Source organism: Vicugna pacos, chromosome 12 (genome assembly GCF_048564905.1).
Source record: "Vicugna pacos chromosome 12, VicPac4, whole genome shotgun sequence".
NCBI classification, from domain to species: domain Eukaryota; kingdom Metazoa; phylum Chordata; class Mammalia; order Artiodactyla; family Camelidae; genus Vicugna; species Vicugna pacos.
In genome coordinates this window covers 59,717,157-59,734,419 of record NC_132998.1, presented here as the reverse complement: position 1 = coordinate 59,734,419, position 17,263 = coordinate 59,717,157, and the positions used below count along the sequence as shown (strand labels likewise).

General features: G+C 36.4%; 2 protein-coding genes across 6 annotated transcripts in view; one reads left to right on the top strand and one right to left on the bottom strand.

Annotated features, from left to right (window-relative positions):
• Positions 1–4,481, bottom strand: part of XPNPEP3 (X-prolyl aminopeptidase 3) — a 56,444-nt gene extending 51,963 nt beyond the window's left edge. The window contains exon 1 of one of the 5 annotated variants that reach the window (XM_072973584.1): positions 3,929–4,481. Coding sequence is in view for 3 of the 5 variants with exons in the window: in XM_072973586.1 (XP_072829687.1) it covers positions 4,237–4,300 (64 nt within the window). In the remaining 2 variants the exon portion in view is untranslated. The remainder of the gene's footprint in view (positions 1–3,928) is intronic. The other 4 variants (XM_072973585.1, XM_072973586.1, XM_072973583.1 and 1 more) reach the window with 4 other exon arrangements.
• Positions 4,482–4,508: 27 nt separating this feature from the next.
• ST13 (ST13 Hsp70 interacting protein) overlaps positions 4,509–17,263 on the top strand; it is a 28,332-nt gene continuing 15,577 nt past the window's right edge. Inside the window, exons 1-4 of the mRNA XM_006207113.4 lie at positions 4,509–5,041; positions 10,441–10,498; positions 12,369–12,444; positions 14,526–14,596. Of these exons, the coding sequence (XP_006207175.1) occupies positions 4,932–5,041; positions 10,441–10,498; positions 12,369–12,444; positions 14,526–14,596 (315 nt within the window). The 5' untranslated portion in view covers positions 4,509–4,931. The remainder of the gene's footprint in view (positions 5,042–10,440; positions 10,499–12,368; positions 12,445–14,525; positions 14,597–17,263) is intronic.

The following is a 17,263-nucleotide window of genomic DNA, read 5'->3' as shown; positions in this document are numbered from 1 at the left end:
TTTGCATGCATTTGCTTCTCTTAAATGAACTTAGTTTAATTTTAACACAACTACTTCTTAGTTTCCTGCAATTATTGCATTTTCAACATATATTGCTTTCTTAGCCTATTATTTTTGTTCTTTCATTCATTCAACAGTATTTTTTGAGTACCTACTGTTTGTGAAGTAGTATTTTAGGTACCTGGGATATCCCAGGTACCTAAACTGGAGAGAGACAATAAACAAATAGTAAGTAAAATATAATGTTAATCATAGGTGCTGAGGATAGGGAAAAGTACTAGTTACATCTGATCACAGATCTAAAGGAAATGAAGGAGTTAGTCATGTGGATATCTGGTCAAAGAGTGTATCAGGTAGTATCAGGACTAGCAAGTGAAATGTCCCTAAGGCAGGCTGTGTAAGGTATGTTTGGAGGAGACCAGTGTGGCCAATTATGAGAGCAAGTAGACAAAGTAAGAATGGTAACAGGAGATCAGATTATGCAGAGCTGCTAGATTTCAGTATGGACTATGTTATAACATGTGAAACAGGAAGCCACTGGAGGCTTTGAGCAGAAGAATGACATAATCTGACATATTTAAACAGGCCTACTCTGGCTGCCGTCATTGAAAACAGACTCAAAGAAAGCAGTAGAAGCAGGGAAATCAGGCTATTGCCATAATCCAGGCGAGAGATTGTAGTAGCTTGGCCAGAGTGGTGGAGGTGGTGGTGGTAAAGAATGATCAAATTCTGGATACATTATAAAGGTAGGTTCAAAGAAAATTTGTTGACAGATTGGATGTTGGGTATGACAATAGCCAGGGTTTTGAGTCTCAGCAACTGAAAGAAGGGAAGTACCATTAATCTGAGATAGAACTGCAGCTGTTAAATTTTGGATATGCTACAGTTGAGATGCCTGAATTTATTAAGCAACAACAAAAAAGAATTTCCTGCATTGACTTGCATCCTGCATGTTCCCTGTCACTGAATTCTTCTTTTAAGCAAAAAGATCTTATTGATCGTATTATTTTAATATTTTATCTTAGAAGTATAATTACTGTAAATTTTAATGTGACCAATAGATGGGAGCAAATAATTTAACAGCATGAAAACCCCATCACCTTTGGCAAAATACAGTTCACTGGTATATAGCAATGCATTAAATTTGGAAACCAGAAAAAATTCTAACATCTACTATTTTTAAATGACTGCTATAGTAAAGTGGGAGCTTCTGTTTTGTTTTGATTTTTAGCTGGTAGGTAGGTGGGAAGGAAAGGTCATTTATTCTACAAGAGAGACTGGGGACAATTAGCATTTAAAGCTTATTTGCAGAAAATAAAAGCTTAGAGTATTTTAAAATGCTACTTACATAAAGTGTGATATTTAGTAGAATTTATCTGTTATCACATTTGTGGCACTAATCAGACTTTAAAAATGCAATTTTTCAACACAAAAGCAAAAACCAGTGTCTTTGAAAATTTGAGAATGCAATGCCATGCCTTCCAGCCCATTTTTTATTTCTATTCTTAACAGGTAATTAAAAATTCAGATTTAATCTACTCAATAGTTTAAAATTATTCAATTGTTTCCTCTTGCCTAGCGGAAAAAGCTCAATGTTTCTTAACATAATATACAAGGCCCTCTGTGAGCCAGCCACCAGCTTTCTTCCCAGTTTTATTTTCTATCACCTCTTCTTACACATCTCATGCTTGAGCCCAACGTTTTCCAAAATGTGTTCCAAGGGATATCAGTTCAAGACTCACCACAAAACAAGGGCTCCATGGTCAAATATGTTTTACATATGAATGTCAAATACATTTCCCTCTTAGAGACTTAGGATTAGTCTATTTTGAGCATTATGAAATGTATTATTCCTATACTTATTTGACCACAGAACCCTTTTGGTGTAATACCTATTAACATGCCCAGCAACATATTTCAAAAAAGCTCCTCCAGGCTTACTAATGATTGCAAAGTCTTGCACAGTCATTCTGTTTCAGACTTCTGCAACTTTGTGTATGTCCTCTCTGCCAGGATGGCTCTTTTACTCTAGTTTGCTTGGTGAAGGCCTTTTTTTCCAAGTCTCAAATCAAATATCTCCTAATCTTTAAAGACATGCACACATTTCCTCCTTGCCCATTTCTGCACCCAGAAAGTATATGTCACTTTTTCCTTCTCCCCACAAGTCTGTTGTATTACAAAAATTTGCTTTTTTGTCCATTTCCCATGATGGTAGAAATTGTGTGTGCTTAGTGCTCAACGCTAAGTAAATTAACTGCAAACAAGCTTTTAAAAGTTATTTTCCACTTATTCTTTAATATTTTTAATGTTTCCTCATCTCACAATTATATTTATCTTAAATGATTTCATCTTTTAAAATATAATTTATGTATTATTGTTTTATTAAGCTTTTCCTCAGATGACTAGATGGTGTGAATAACTGTATTTCAATGAATGAAAACATACTCTTAATTAGCTAGTCAAAGCTTTTTACTTTAGGAATGCATGATTTTCACAGAAGAGAAAGTTACCTATGGTACTCAGTACTCTGCACCTAGAGGATTTCTAAATAAGGGCAACCAGGAGCCACAGACATTCAAAGTTCTATTTATGAGCACCTAAAGACAGTGAAATTTTCAAATTCTAAAACTTGGTAAAATTCCAGAATAACATATATACAACCCATTACTGCTTTTCTTGAGCTCCCATCTCACTTCAGTCAACCTTCTAGTACCATCCTTTGTCATATTCTCATTTCTCTGTTGTTTCTCTATCATCTGACTAAACTATGAGCAACTCCCAGGAGGTGGAGATTCATTCTCAATACCTACTAAATCAAAAGTTACTGAGTGAAGATACATTCTTTCTGGCTCAATAAAAAGTTTCAAAAGGACTCTACTAAGTCAGAGTAAGACCTAACAGAAGTATAATAGAAAAAGACTAGGTGGCAATCAGACAACTAACATTCCTGACTTGCGACTTGTGACACTGTGTTAGTTTCAGTTCCCCATCAGTAAAGTATTTGCTCTAACTTATTGGACCTGTGAAGATCCAAGGAGATCATTCATTCGTTCAGAAAGACTAGACATGTATTTATGATGTTACTCTAAGAAGTATAGTTAAATTTACTTATTCCATTGAGGCAAAATAAAGCACAATGAATACATTTTTCAAAGATCTTGGTGTGTATAATCCAGTACCTAGTCCTAAACCTTGATTAATCAGGTTTTACACAAAGCCTCAACAAATACAGGGGAAAAAAAAAGTCACAAGCGAATAATGGTTCCAATACTAAATCATAAGTTGTGGCCTCTGTGATTAAGGTTGACTAACTGCACATCTATTCACCTACTCCCACGCAGAGGGACAGCTTTCTGCAGCTTAACTATTAGAAGCAAAGAGCAAGTTCTGTGCATTGGACAATGATTACTTTTTATTTTTATTTTTTAGAGTAAGGAGTAAGTCTTAATATAATTACCATTCCATGTTCAATAAATTCAAGGACACTGACAAAAAAAGAAACATACACCAAGACATAGCTTTGATGTCAAATACAATGTGCTCTAGTTCACACATTGTTCACATCTTGGCCCCAAAAACTAACATATGATCCACTGACAGATCTGCCTGAAAGGTAGATGATTCAGCGTTCACTAATCAAGCTTCATACTCATCAGATTAACTGCTCGCGACAGAGTTCACCCTAAAAAAACGATCCCCCATACTCCTGGACTACTCCACAAGCAGGGCTTTCAGACAGAAAAAGCCTCAGGAGCATTTCCAAACATTACCTCTTCTGAGAGGAACTACTCAAAAGATTTGTATTACTAAACATGTTTCTTGTACATTCTGGAGCCAGCTCTCATGTGAAGTCTTTGAGAACACGAAAATACGATTTTAGGTTAACCTAACAGAAACAAGAACTACTTGATGTGAGAGACTCTGTCACCTGAGCAAGTGTGAAAACTGACACAACTTCCATGAGTCCGAGTTATTTTGAAGACAGCCCCTCTCGGAAGATAGCACACACTTTTCTCTCTGCAGTCATTTCGACCTCCCAGAATACCTCAACGACAGAGAGAACACAGGGCCCACTCTGTTTCAGGAGCAGCCAGTAGAGAAGAAATCCGAGGAGCACACAGAAGGTTTGGGAGTGGAGGCCCCAGCAGAAGGGTCCGTCGAACCAGGGATCGCCTGAGACCAACTTGGATCCCCCTGGTGCGCCTCAGAAGGGACACTGTGGGAGGTGAGTCTAACCTGAGAGGCTGCGGGCGCTTGCTACGGCGGGAAGAAGCTTAGTTGTTGAGAGTAACCAAGGCATGACTGCCACGCTCACGCGTCAGGGAGAAAAAGAGAAAAACAGTCGGAGAAGCTGCCGCCCGCAGGGATGCGTCGTCAGAAAACCCAGCCGAGCGCTCCTCCCCTTCCGGCCGGCGCCGCTTGCGGGGCTTTCCTCCCGTGGCGGCGCAGAGTGTTGACGTCACGCCCGCGGCTGCGACCACTGCTCCAGCCTGAGGGCCCTTTTGGCGTCGTGACGTCGTGTTCCATTTTATGGCCCCACTCAGAGAACGACCTATTCTATATGACTCCCTGCAGGGGACAGCTCCCGCCTCCTTGAAAGCACCGGCTAGGGGCTTGATCCATTAAGAGAGCACTGGTTCTGAGTTAATATAAGAATGCGTGAGTGGAGAGGCAGGCAACAGCACGAACAGCCACACTTCTAGAAGGTTCTAGCTAGTGCGCAGGGCAGAGATAGAGGGAGTAGGAATGAACCGGCGAAGGACCCGGCGTCACGAGACCGTTGGGTGGGAGGAGCCAGGGGCCGGGGAAGTTCTAGTCTGTTCTGCCTCGCGGCAGCCGCCCCCTTTACACGGTCACGCTGAACTAGCGCCCGGGCCTGGAATCGGGCCGAAGCTTCCGCCGCGCCCGCCGCCTCCCGCCGCCTCCCGACCATGGACCCCCGCAAAGTGAGCGAGCTTCGAGCCTTCGTGAAAATGTGTAAGCAGGACCCAAGCGTTCTGCACACCGAAGAAATGCGCTTCCTGAGGGAGTGGGTGGAGAGGTGAGACCCGGGCCGGAGGACCGTTGGGGGTGGGAAGAAGGACGGCCGGAAGGGGAGCTGGGCCGGGCTGGCTCGGGGCGGAGGAACCTGGAGCTCGGCGGCGAGGCCAGTGGAGTCACCGTCTCTTTGTGGCTCGCTCCCTGGCGAGGAAAGGGAGGCGGCTTGGAGGGGCTAATGGAGGTTCGGGAAGCTTAGATAGTTCCGAGGCAGGAAAAGCAGAGGCAGCGCTGGGTTCCCTGCCCCCTGAGGTCGCCAGGGGTGTGTCTTGGGCGAAATACAAAGATGCAGACGGTTGCGGGAACTTGGGCACTGTAGACGTGAGGAGGAGGAGGGGTGAGAGCTGCAGGACTTCACTTTCGCGTAGAGTTGTTTTTCTTGCGATCTCTGGTTTCTTGGGATGACAGGAGGCAGCTCCTTTACGCACTGTGCCTTTGAACAGTGTCGCAATAGTGATTGCTTGTTTAATAAGTTACAATAAAAATGATGGCTGTGTTTGATTACCTTTGCATTTACAGCGATTCTAACTGCGTAGAATTATTTTGGGAGCCATTTACTGTACCTGTGTAGTGGCAGTGCCATCACTCCAAACACTAAGAAAAATGATTTTTCAAGGACCGGTATTTGAACACGATCTATTCGTGTTATTTTTATTTGTAGAGTACTTCGCTACGTGCATGGAATTAACTGCACAGGCATTGTGCCAGATGCTAGGAAGCAGTATAAGTACAATCTACTTAGGATACTGGTGAATAAATACGGAAATTCGTTTTGATGTTTAGCATGTAACAGAGATTAGTATTCTGCGTATTGGAGGGAAACGTAAGGGAGAAAGGAAAAATTTCTCCGAGGTGGTTTATTTTAAACCACTACTACTGGTGAGGAGTTTAAAAGAGACGTACAAATTGCACCTCGCTGTGATAAATGTCGACAGTGCAAAGCACTGTGACCCGTAAGAGGTATTGCCCTAAACATTTTCTATTTATTTTACTAACATGTTTTATAGGGGAAGATGAACCCACGATTCGAAAGAATATTTCTTCCAGTTAGCTTGTTCTAAGCAAGAAACCTAAGCTCAGCTCTATCAGCGTTGCCTCTAAGAAGTTTTTCAGTCCTTTTTCCCCCCAGTTTTTTTCCTCTGAAGTTTCTCAGTCCTTTTCCCCCACCCAGTTTGCTAGCTACTGTAAGATTTTTGCTCTTGTTATTTATATGAAATTTTGAGAGCGCTTATTATTAGTTACTGTTGTAATTTAATAACGGTTGTTAATAGCTAAGAATACTGTTTTGCAAATTCTGCTTTTTAACAGAAGAAAAAGCCCATAAGATGTTAGATTTTCAGGACTAGAAATTTTTTCTCTATTGAATAACTTGTTCCAAAAGCTTCACTTAAGATAATTTGTATGCTTTTTTCCTCTTGTTATCTACTCATTAGAGGAAAAGTCTACAATTAAGTTCCTAAAATTCACATTAAAGTGGACATGATACTGCAGGAAGAAATAGCTGGCACCAAGAGAACATTATACTGAGTGGATACATTATTTTGTTTCACTCCTAGAGAGGAAACGAGGACACTGAAGAGAGTTAAAACATACCTAAAAACAGTGTTGTAACTTGTGCTGGAGTGATTATGACTATGTGGAGAATTCCAATTTAAGATCTGGAAAATACTGTCAAGCATTATTTCCAAAAAATAGCCATGTATCTTATTTTTATGTTTCCCATAGATGCTTCCAGTTTTCCTTTTTGGTTCCATGTATACATACCTTTGGTATCCTAAATTGTTGGTTTACATATGGCTTGAAGGATTTTTGGTGTGTATAAGCGATTTATTCTGAACCTTAAATGGAAATATTAACATACAAGCGTTTGTTCTTTGTTTCAATCTAAATCTAAACTTACATTTGTGTAATCGCTGAGGTGTATCAATTCCTCTCTTTTCTGCCTTTATATCCGTCTTCTTAAGGCAGTTTAAGACTATAGGAGATTGGGCAGATGTGGAGACTCTAGGCCCAGGAATATTTCTAAACCTAATAGTACTTGTAAGTTTCCTCAAGTAGAAACCATTTCAGGAATTCCTCTACTCCATACTGAGTCAGTCATGGATACCCAGTCTTAGATATAAAAGAATAGTCCGTTTGCTTATTTGCCATAATTTTTACCATTGTTTATGGCTTTAATTATTTGATTTTTAAGAATTTGTTAGTTTAACAAATTGGACAAAGAAAAAGAAGGAAAAAAACGTTGTCTCAATAGTCAGGATCAGGGAAAGTACAGTCTTTTCAACGAATATGTTTTGGAATATTTTTGTTTTTCTAGAGGGAGAAGCATTTTTTTGGCTCTGTTTTTACCCATTTAACAACTTTGTCTCCTTTCTATCTTGTACATGCTTTTTCTTTTCATTTCATGGTAATTTAAGAACAAAGGGAGTATCTTTGTATTCTGGTCTCCAGCACAGTGCTTGGCACCTGGCTTTTCAGCGAATATTTAAATGAAGTGAGAAGGGTGCATTTCTACCCTCATGAATTCAGAATATAGTACTCAGTTTTTTGTGCATGGGTGTAAGTAACTACAGCACAGAGTAGATTGAATGTTACCAAATTAAAAGAATTATGACTGAAATCTTGTGTGATCCCACATGAAGTAAGCCTCTATACTACTCCTACTTGCTCACATAAAAACACTACTGGCAAAGTCCAGTTTGCAATTTTTGGCAGGGAACTAGCTTGTTTTAATCTTGGAAGCATTAAATGAAACTTGTTTTAATCTTGGAAGCATTAAATGAAACTTCTGTACCTGTAAATTGGTGTTACCTTCCAGAGCTAGAGTTTGACATGTGAGAAACTTTGAATCTAGTTTATGAATAGAGCCTCTTGTGTTTTCTCCCAAGTTTTAAAATTTTAAATTTTTTGGAAACAATTTCTATCTTGCAGACAAAATGCAAGTATAGTACAAAGACTCTTTATCCTGAACTATTTCCAACATTATGTCCCCAACACCATTTACTGTGTGTTTTCTACAAACAAGGACAGTCCTGTGCAGTACAGCCATCAAACTCGGGAAACTAATACTGATGCAGTAATACTATCTAATCTTTCATGTTACATTTTGTTGTCATGTGTCTTATTAATCTCCTTCGTTTTGAAATAGTTCTTCAGTCTTTCTCTGATTTTCATGACCTTGGCAATTAATATTCAAATACAGACCAGTTATTTTGTAGAATTTAACTCAATGTTGGTTTGTTTGATCTTTCCTTAGGATTATAGTTAGCATAATACATTACTTGGCAGGACTGTCACTTCCTAGAGTTTTCATGTGAATTAGACTGTTGTAACTGTGTTTGCATGTCACCCTAAATATATATCTGGGTGCTGCATTTTGAAACTTAGGAAAAACACTTTAAAAAGTCTGGTGTTCTCATTAAAATTTAACTGCAAAGCTGGGGGGAAAAGGGGTGGGGAGGGATAAATTGGGTGTTTGGTATTTGCAAATGCTAACTATATATAAAATAGATAAATGTTTCTGCTGTATAGCACAGGGAACTATATTCAATATTTTGTAATAATCTATAATGAAAAAGAATATGAAAAATAATATATGTACATGTATGTATGACTGAAACATGTTGTACACCAGGAATTGACACAACATTGTAAACTGACTATATTTCAATTAAAAAAAATTTAACTGCAAAGAACTAGTACTTGATTACTGTGCTTTGTCAAAATTTTTTAGTAGGACAGAATTTTAAAGAGTTGTCGTGTTTGTGTGCTTGTTCCTTATCACTAAATTATTTTACTTTCCTGAATCACATACTTAGATGTTTTGGATCATTTAATGATTTAGTGATTGGCACATGGGAGCCATTTTTCCTTATCAAGGATGCTGAGTAACAAGATTTTTTTGGTAACTATCACATTAAATAGAATGGTAAAAGTGCATATTTTTCTTAATTGAATGGTACTTATAAGAAATTACAAATTTTGTTTCTTATTACATTAGCTATTTTGCATTTATACATTTGCTTCATGTTGGCTTCATCAAAAGATACCATCAAGTGAAAAGGCAAGCCACAGGGTGGGAGAAGATATTGCAACTCGCAAAACTGACATAGAGCACATATGTAGAATATTCGAATATACACCTACAAATAAACATCGTGGACACGCTAATAGAAGGCTGGACAATAGTTGAACTTTACAAAAAAAGACTTTTCAAATGGCTAACACATAAATGAAAAGAGACTCAGACTATGATGAGATACCACTACACAGCTATCAAAAATGGCTAAAAATTTAAAAGATGGGCAATAACTAAGTGTTAGCCTAACTGTGGAACAACTGACTTCTCATACTGCTAGCGTAAATTGGGGAAAGAACTTTGGAAAATCAATATTCATTTAAATCCAACTTAACGCATACCTAAGACTAGAAATACCCACCAACTGAAGTGAACGTAAGCCTGGATATGATAACTCTAGTTACAAAGAGTCGATCTTAAGGGTGTTGTGGAGTAGGTTTCTTTCTGTTTTCCAAGTTAACATCTCTTTGTTTTACATAAAAGTTAATGGCCTTTTAAAAATTATTTTTCCTAAGGCACATTTTAGTTAAGTCTTTATGACTTCTAGCTTTAACTCTTGTGGAGTGTCCTTAATCCACTGAACATTTTAGTCATTGGACTGTTGCTCATAGCCCACACGCTTCAGATACTGCCCCAAAAGGAGTATATGATGCTAGTTCTTTGTGATCTTTTTTCCTTGTTTTAAAGTTATTTGTATATAACTCATGGTGTTGGCCTGGAATACTTGGGAAGGAAGGACTTAAAAGACCAAGAAGTAGTTCTAATGGGTGAAGTTTAGAGGGAATGAGGCGAAAATCTACAATGTGCAGGGCGTGTGAATATAAGCAAGAATTCTTGTAGATACTAGCAGTCAGAAGAAACAAATATTTTGTATTGTTATACTGTGACTTCATAGTTATTTTAAACTGTCTATTTGAATTTAATTGAGCCATTCTTACTAAATGTTAAACATCAAGTTTTGGGTTTTATTACACATACTGAATTCTAAATTAACGTCTTGTACAAATGATTTTGTCACTGCATGTTTCTCTGCCTCTTTTCCTTTTTCTCTGGGAATGGGCAGAGAAGCTGTGTAACTATGCTTATTAGGCTTATTGAGGCAAGGAGAGGGTTAAGAGTTTTATTAACCAGTATGCAAAAAAATAAATTTTTAAGTTGAAAAAACTTAATCATAATACTGAAGATTCAAATTAATTGAGTTTACTCTCAAAGATTTGAAAAGGTAACTATCTAAATGCCTAACTTTTTCCCCAGCATTAATGTTGTTTGGCTTAGTGAAGTTTAATTTTCTAAACAAATGTCTTTTTTTTCCCATTGTCCTCAAGCATGGGGGGTAAGATACCACCTGCTACTCATAAAACTAAATCAGAAGAAAATACCAAGGTAAGTTACGAATTTCATTTGTATGTTTAGTGATAAAGTACCAAAAGGTTTCTTAGGGATATTTTTTACCTGCTGCCCTCAAATTACCACTTCTCATTTCCCCAAGATCACTTGGAAATAAGAACTTCGTTAAAATCTCTTTTGGACATCAAATCTCTGGAATCTGATTTAAAACTGAAAACGGAGGGGTAGGGGGAAGGGTATAGCTCAGTGGTAGAGTCCATGCGTCCAAGCAAGCACAAGGTCCTAGGTTCAAGCCCCAGTACCTCCGTTAAATAGACGAATAAACTTAATTACCTCCCCCTGGAAAAGATTAATCAAAAATAAATAAATAAATAAACTGAGAATATGGCATTGGATGTTCACTGTGTTATAGAATAAATGGGAATAAATGCTGTATGTATGTAATATGCCTGACCTGTAAGTGGTAAGCTCTGGGATTGTGTGCATTGTAGTGTTCATCATTACTTTCTTTTTAGCATGTAGCATAGTGTTGTTGTAGCTACTTTATTAATATTTGGAATATAAAGAAGAAAACAGCCCAAATTAGTAATTATCAATTTTTTCTGCCCTACCTAACCTGGAGGATATTTCTGAGTGTGATTCATGGTGTTGCTTTAGCATATTTGCCGAAAGGATGTGTATAATCAGGAGGAGATTGCCAGTAGCTCAAGTTTAGAGGTGGGGATGAGGGAGGATAATCTCTTAAAAATGTTCCCTTCAGTGTTCTTATTTTCCCACCTTCTGTCTTCATGACTTAAAGTTGTTTTTTTTTTTCAGAGTTTTCTGATTAGCTGTCTTAAATGGTTAAGAAAATTTGCTGTTTTATTATTCAGCATATCTTTGAACAGTGAAATGAGAGAAGTTAAGTAAAAGCTCCAAAAAGCAATTATTATTTTTTTAGATGAGTCATTTGTCAGAGTTTGGTAGATTCTGAGCCCTAGATAGGATATTTTGCCATGTGATAAACATATGTGAAGACAAGATTATATGTAACCTTAAATCTTTGCTACAATTTTTGTAATAAAAATACTATGATTTAGAATTATGACTAGTCTTATTCTCAGTACATGCTAAAGCATTTAGTACCTTGCACATGGTAGGGATTCAACAAATATTTTGTAATAAGATGGGGCTCCAATTCCAATTTTTAAGAAACTGAGTAGCAGCCTAAATAACTGGTTATGGAACTTATGTTTAGGTGGGCTGATCATGGTATATTCTCTGAGATGCACAGCATTGTTAAACAAAAAAAGGCAAAGTGTAGAATTGTGTTATACTCAGAATTCAGAAAACCGCGTCAGTTACTTAAAAGGATGGGAAAGAAATTTTCATTCATTCTGTATACTTTTAAGTTCTTTGAATTTTCATCCTTTGTGTGTTACAGTTCCATAATCCCTTATTTGCAATTCCAAACTCAAAAAGCCTTGAAAATGTAAAGATTGTTAGTAAACTTTTTTGGCACTAAAACATGGTTCGAACAGGCTATAGTCTTTATCCTACATTATTAATGCTCAAGCTTTATTTTATAGAAGTAGTAGTGTGTTTGATTATGGAGAGTTGTGGACTTCAGTGCCCGTTACATAACATATGGTGTTTCCACTTTATTAGCTTCCTAAAATAAAAAACTCTTTCAATTCTGAAACTCATTGTCTAAAGGGTTTGGATGAGGGACTGAACCTGTACTTCATTTAAAAAGAGAAATAAAAACAGAAAACTAAAATTAGCCTACCAAAACAAAAGACAAAAGAGCATTAACAAGTGAGATGCCATGTTTGTGAATAGTTTATACATAAATCTGTATAAATTAATAACATATATTGGGTGTGTTATTAAATACTGATAGCATTGTTTGCCTTCCCTTTGTTAGGAAGAAAAAACAGATAGTAAGAAGGCGGAGGAAAACATAAAGGCAGATGAACCATCAAGTGAGGAAAGTGATCTAGGTGAGGAGATGGTAGTTTGTATTTGGTAACCTCATGATATGGTCCTGTGTTGATTTTTACAGAGTTAACTAAATCAGTGCTATTTAATAGAAGTGTAACTTGAGCTACATATGGAACTTAAAATCTCTAGTAGCCACGTTTAAAAATTAGAGATAGTTTAAAGTCAAAAAATATATTTAAACCTATATATGTAAAGTGTTAATAACATTTCAGCATTGTAATCAATATAGGAAATTTTTTTAAGTTTTATGTAGAATTATAGTTTGACTGCACATACACATTATATTGCATGTAAATACATATAAACAGTGTACTGCACTTTTTTTAGTTTTCATATATGTGCTAATTATTGTTTCTAAGAACAGATTAGATCTTTAGCTTTTTAAATATAGAAAAATTATTAATGACCTATTTTTCTTCTTTATTTATACTGGGTCTTAAAATCCAGAGTGTATTTTCTGTTTATAGCTTAATGCAAATGTTACATTTTTGTTGGAAATACTTGATCAGTATTCAGACTATATGAAGTTTGTAGTTGAAAAAGTTGGGTCACATACACAAGTTTTTTTAGACATGTAAAAGTTTTCCAGTAACCTAATTGAATAGCAAAAAATTATTTTTCCTTTAGTATTTGCATCTGTGTGTATAAGGCTGGTTCAGTTTAGAAGAATTGGTGTCAGTGCCACAGATTTGGGGTTTTATTTGTTTGGTTTTTTTTATGCCGCAAACTGACAAATTTCTTCATAAATTTGGAAGTCCTTTGAGACAATAAATATGTATCCCAATTATTGGGCAGTCTTAATTCACAGAACTAAACTAAAAACTAAAGAGAAATAATTTGAATAATTTTTCAAGTTTTGAATCAGTTGATCTTTGATATGCTAGGATTTGTTGTTTGAAGGCTTAATAAGATCTTTTAATTTTTGAAAAATGTGTTTTAGTCTTAGATGATTCTTTAACAATTACCATAACTATAATAATTTTTTAAACTCCATCTAGAAGCATTTTATGCATGAATGAAGCTGTTTTATAATTAGACAGTTTATAACCTCAGTTCCTGTTAAAAACTGATTAAAATTTTTGTGTTGGATGTTAATTCTGATTTCAGGTAGCTAATTTTTTTCATTCTTTTCTTACTGTTAAGAGGAAACTGCTTTTATCAAATTCACTCTGTTTGCTAAAAATGTCTAATATTGTCTTGTTTTTAAAAATTTTTAATATGTTATTTTGTTTTGCTCTCTTAGCAAATTATAGTTACCATCATGAAATTTGCAACATAACTCTGGTCTCTTTCTTTACCATTTTGGTCAAAGTGCTATCTTGAGGCTCAATTCTGCGTTCATAGTATGCCTTTTGTTGAAAATTTATCCATATTATGTTTTCAAAAAGAGGAAATAGTAAAATAATTCTTCCTGATTAGCAGCAGAGTATCACTATACTTGTGCTATTTGCATAAAATGGTTTTTTCAAAACATTATAGTATATTGATGTGTAGAACAAAATATTTGAATCATTTTGTTGACAATAACTAAATCAGTGGTGTATCTATGTGTAATACAGTAGAAATTATGTTCTTGCCAGTATTCCTGCTACAACATGATAATAAATATCTTAAATGATGTGACTGTTAAAATGAAATGTAGTCTTGGAGGAAGTGGATATAACTCAGTGGTAGAGTGTATGCTTAGCATGCACAAGGTCCTGGGTTCAATCCCCAGTACCTCCATTTAAAAAAAAATTTTTTTTTTAAATTGTGTCTCTGTGATCATGTCAAGTTCAGTGCCTTAATCTGCTCAGTAAATACTTGTTGAATAAATGGGTCAAGCTGCCACAGAGAATTAATTAAAAAAAATGAAATGTAGTCTTACCAAAACAATGAAGTTGTGTTTAACAGGAAAATATTTTATGGTGTATTAGTTTAAATAAAATTAACAAGGTAAAATACTTAAATTAACCTAGAGTAAAATATTAAGTTCATCAGTTGCACTAGTCAAGGTTAGTCAATTTTTAATAGTCTCACGTGACTGTGGCTGCATATTGGACAGCTCAGGTCTTATTGTCATTTTTCTTAACTTTGACAGAAATTGACAATGAAGGTGTGATTGAACCAGACACTGATGCCCCTCAAGAAATGGGTGATGAAAATGTAGAGGTAAGTTCAAAGGCTTATTTTTTTGTGCTTATTGTAAGGAATATGAAAGCCTACCTATTGCAGTTATTTTATGATATAATTCTTCCAGGAAAAGCACATATTAAATCTTTCTCTGACTTAAGGCATTTAGGAAAGCATTCTATTTCACTACTTAAAATATTTGTGAAAATTCCCGTTATTTTTAATCACACTCTCAACAGTTTCTGAAATACCTGTTATTTTCTGTTTGCCTGCTCTTTAAATTTGCGACTGGTTGGACTGTTCTTGAGACTATGGAGTTCATCTACCATATATTTATTTCTACAAGTAGAGTTGCCTGTTAGTGGAATATCAAATGCCAAATTGTTTTCTAAAATGGTTTTGTCAGGCACAAAATTGCTCTCAAGGTGGTTAGAATTGGTTTTTGGTAGGGGGAATTGGGAAAACGTAGCTGTTTACAATTGGTGGTGGTACTCCAGGGGTTGTAGCACATTAACGTGTACGCAGTGCGTCTGTGGTGTTAAAATGGAAGGAGTGAGAGGCAAGGGGAAAAGTCTAAAGAGATTCTTTGGGGGTTGATAATAAAACAGAGCTTGAGAAACACTGTAACATACTAATTACAGCTTAAAAGATTGATCTAGATTCTTAGCAACACTTGATATTGTCATGTATCATCTTTGCCAGACTTAGCTGTGTGAAATGTTATGTTCTCGTCGCTTTTAATATGCATTTCCTGATTTGTAATAAAGTTGACATATTGTAATGTTTATTCGTTATTCACAGATATTTGTGAAGTTCTGGTCTGACTTTTCCTATTTTTTTCTCCTGGGTTGTTTGTCTCTTTCATGCAGACGTGCAGTTCATTTTATATCCCGTGTACTAACAGTTTGTCATCTGTCTGCCCCACGTATTTTCTGCTAGTTTGTGATTTGTCTTTACTTCCTTTGCATTGCCTTTATAAACAAAAATTTTTAATGCAGTTAAATTGATAATTCTTTTATATGCTTTATTACCTCAAGGTTATAATTGCTGTAAATAGATTGTTTTTTTCTTCTAAGAATTTTATGTTCACCTTTCATCTTTACCCATCAGCACCAGTATTGAAAAATCCCTTTCCTCACCAGTGCCAAACAGTGGGTGGGTCTGTTGTGGTGTCCTCTTAACATTCTGTGCACTAATGACACATTTGTACAAAGCTTTATACTGAGGCTTGTTACCTGGTAGGGCAAGGACCCCCCCCCCCAACCAATCCTTCAGAAGTGTTTTTGGTTGTTATTGGCCCTTGGTTCATCCGTGCGCATTTTAGATTCAGATTGTCCAGTCCCTCTCGCACCCCATTAGAATTACATTAAATCTAAATCAACCAAAGGGAAGCTGCATCTCCTCACCGTCTTTGAAAACTTAACAACATGTTCTCCCTAAAGATGTACATCTTTGTTAAGAACAGATATAAATACTTTTTGTGACTATTTGTAAAATAAAATTTTTTAAACTGTGTTCTGTGTCGGTGGTGCTGTGTCACCTCAGCGTGTCTAGGTTCATAGCACTTTTTATTTATCCTACTTAGGATTTATTGGGCATCTTAAATCTTATGGTGGTTAACTTTCTTAAAGCTCTGGAACATTTTCAACTAGTATCTCTTTCAAAAATGGCCTGTACTGTCATTCTGGAGCCCTAGTTAGGTATATTTTAGACTTTTTCTCTGCTGAGTTCCATCTCTTAATCATTCCTCTGAACTTTGTATGCTTGCTTTGTCTAATTGGCTGTCCCATTTATTTTTGAATTTGAATGCTTGTTTTTCATTTTGATACTTCCCCTTGGGTTCTTTTTAAAGACTACTTAGTTATTTATAAATCTCTTGCTCCCTACTCCTTTTCAGAACTTGTCTTTATTCCCTTAAACACATTAAACTCTTTATCAAACTCTCTTGCTGGTCTTACTCTTTTGTTATTTTTTCTGACTCTTGGTCATTGAGATACTATATTTATTCGTGGGTAGTGTGAGAGTGTGTGTGTTTGTTGATATTTTGACTATGAGTTCTTGTAAACTTTACCTGTGGGAAGTTTTTGAGGCCTGAATAGAAGGTTGTTCCTCCAAAGACAGATTGTTTGCTTCCATCAGGACTTTGAGTTGGTGCTCCCAACTCAAGGACCACTTTAAATTCTCAGCATAGTTTTTTGGTTGCTTGTTTAACTAAACAAGTAATGTGAACTCCACTGGAAAGTCTGGCATCTGCTTATGAATTTTCAGGAGAGATTTCTTTTTTCTCCTTTCTATGGCTGTCCCTTTTTTTGAGCAGGTTTATTTTTGTTTACCATTATGCTTGCAGATACAGGCATTTGGGGTTCCAGCTTTGTTTTGGAGGACGTCTGATTAGACAATTTAAATTCGTTTCACCTAAATCTAGACTTTGTTTCATGTGTCCTACACTATCTTCAAAAACAGAGTTGAGGGGTCACCAGGTTTGACACCTTCCATGAGGGTGAAGGCAGATGGAGCACATGGCGCCTCCCTGGATTTCAGGCCTTCACGTAATCTTGTTCTTCAAAGATTTCTACATTCTTGGGTGAAAGATAGCCTTTAAAAGGTATTTTTTAGGTTTGTTCAGTGTATCATGTCCACCATATTGTCATAAACTGAAGTTACCTTTTTAAAAATTATCTTGGCTCTGTAGGATGTCTTACTGTC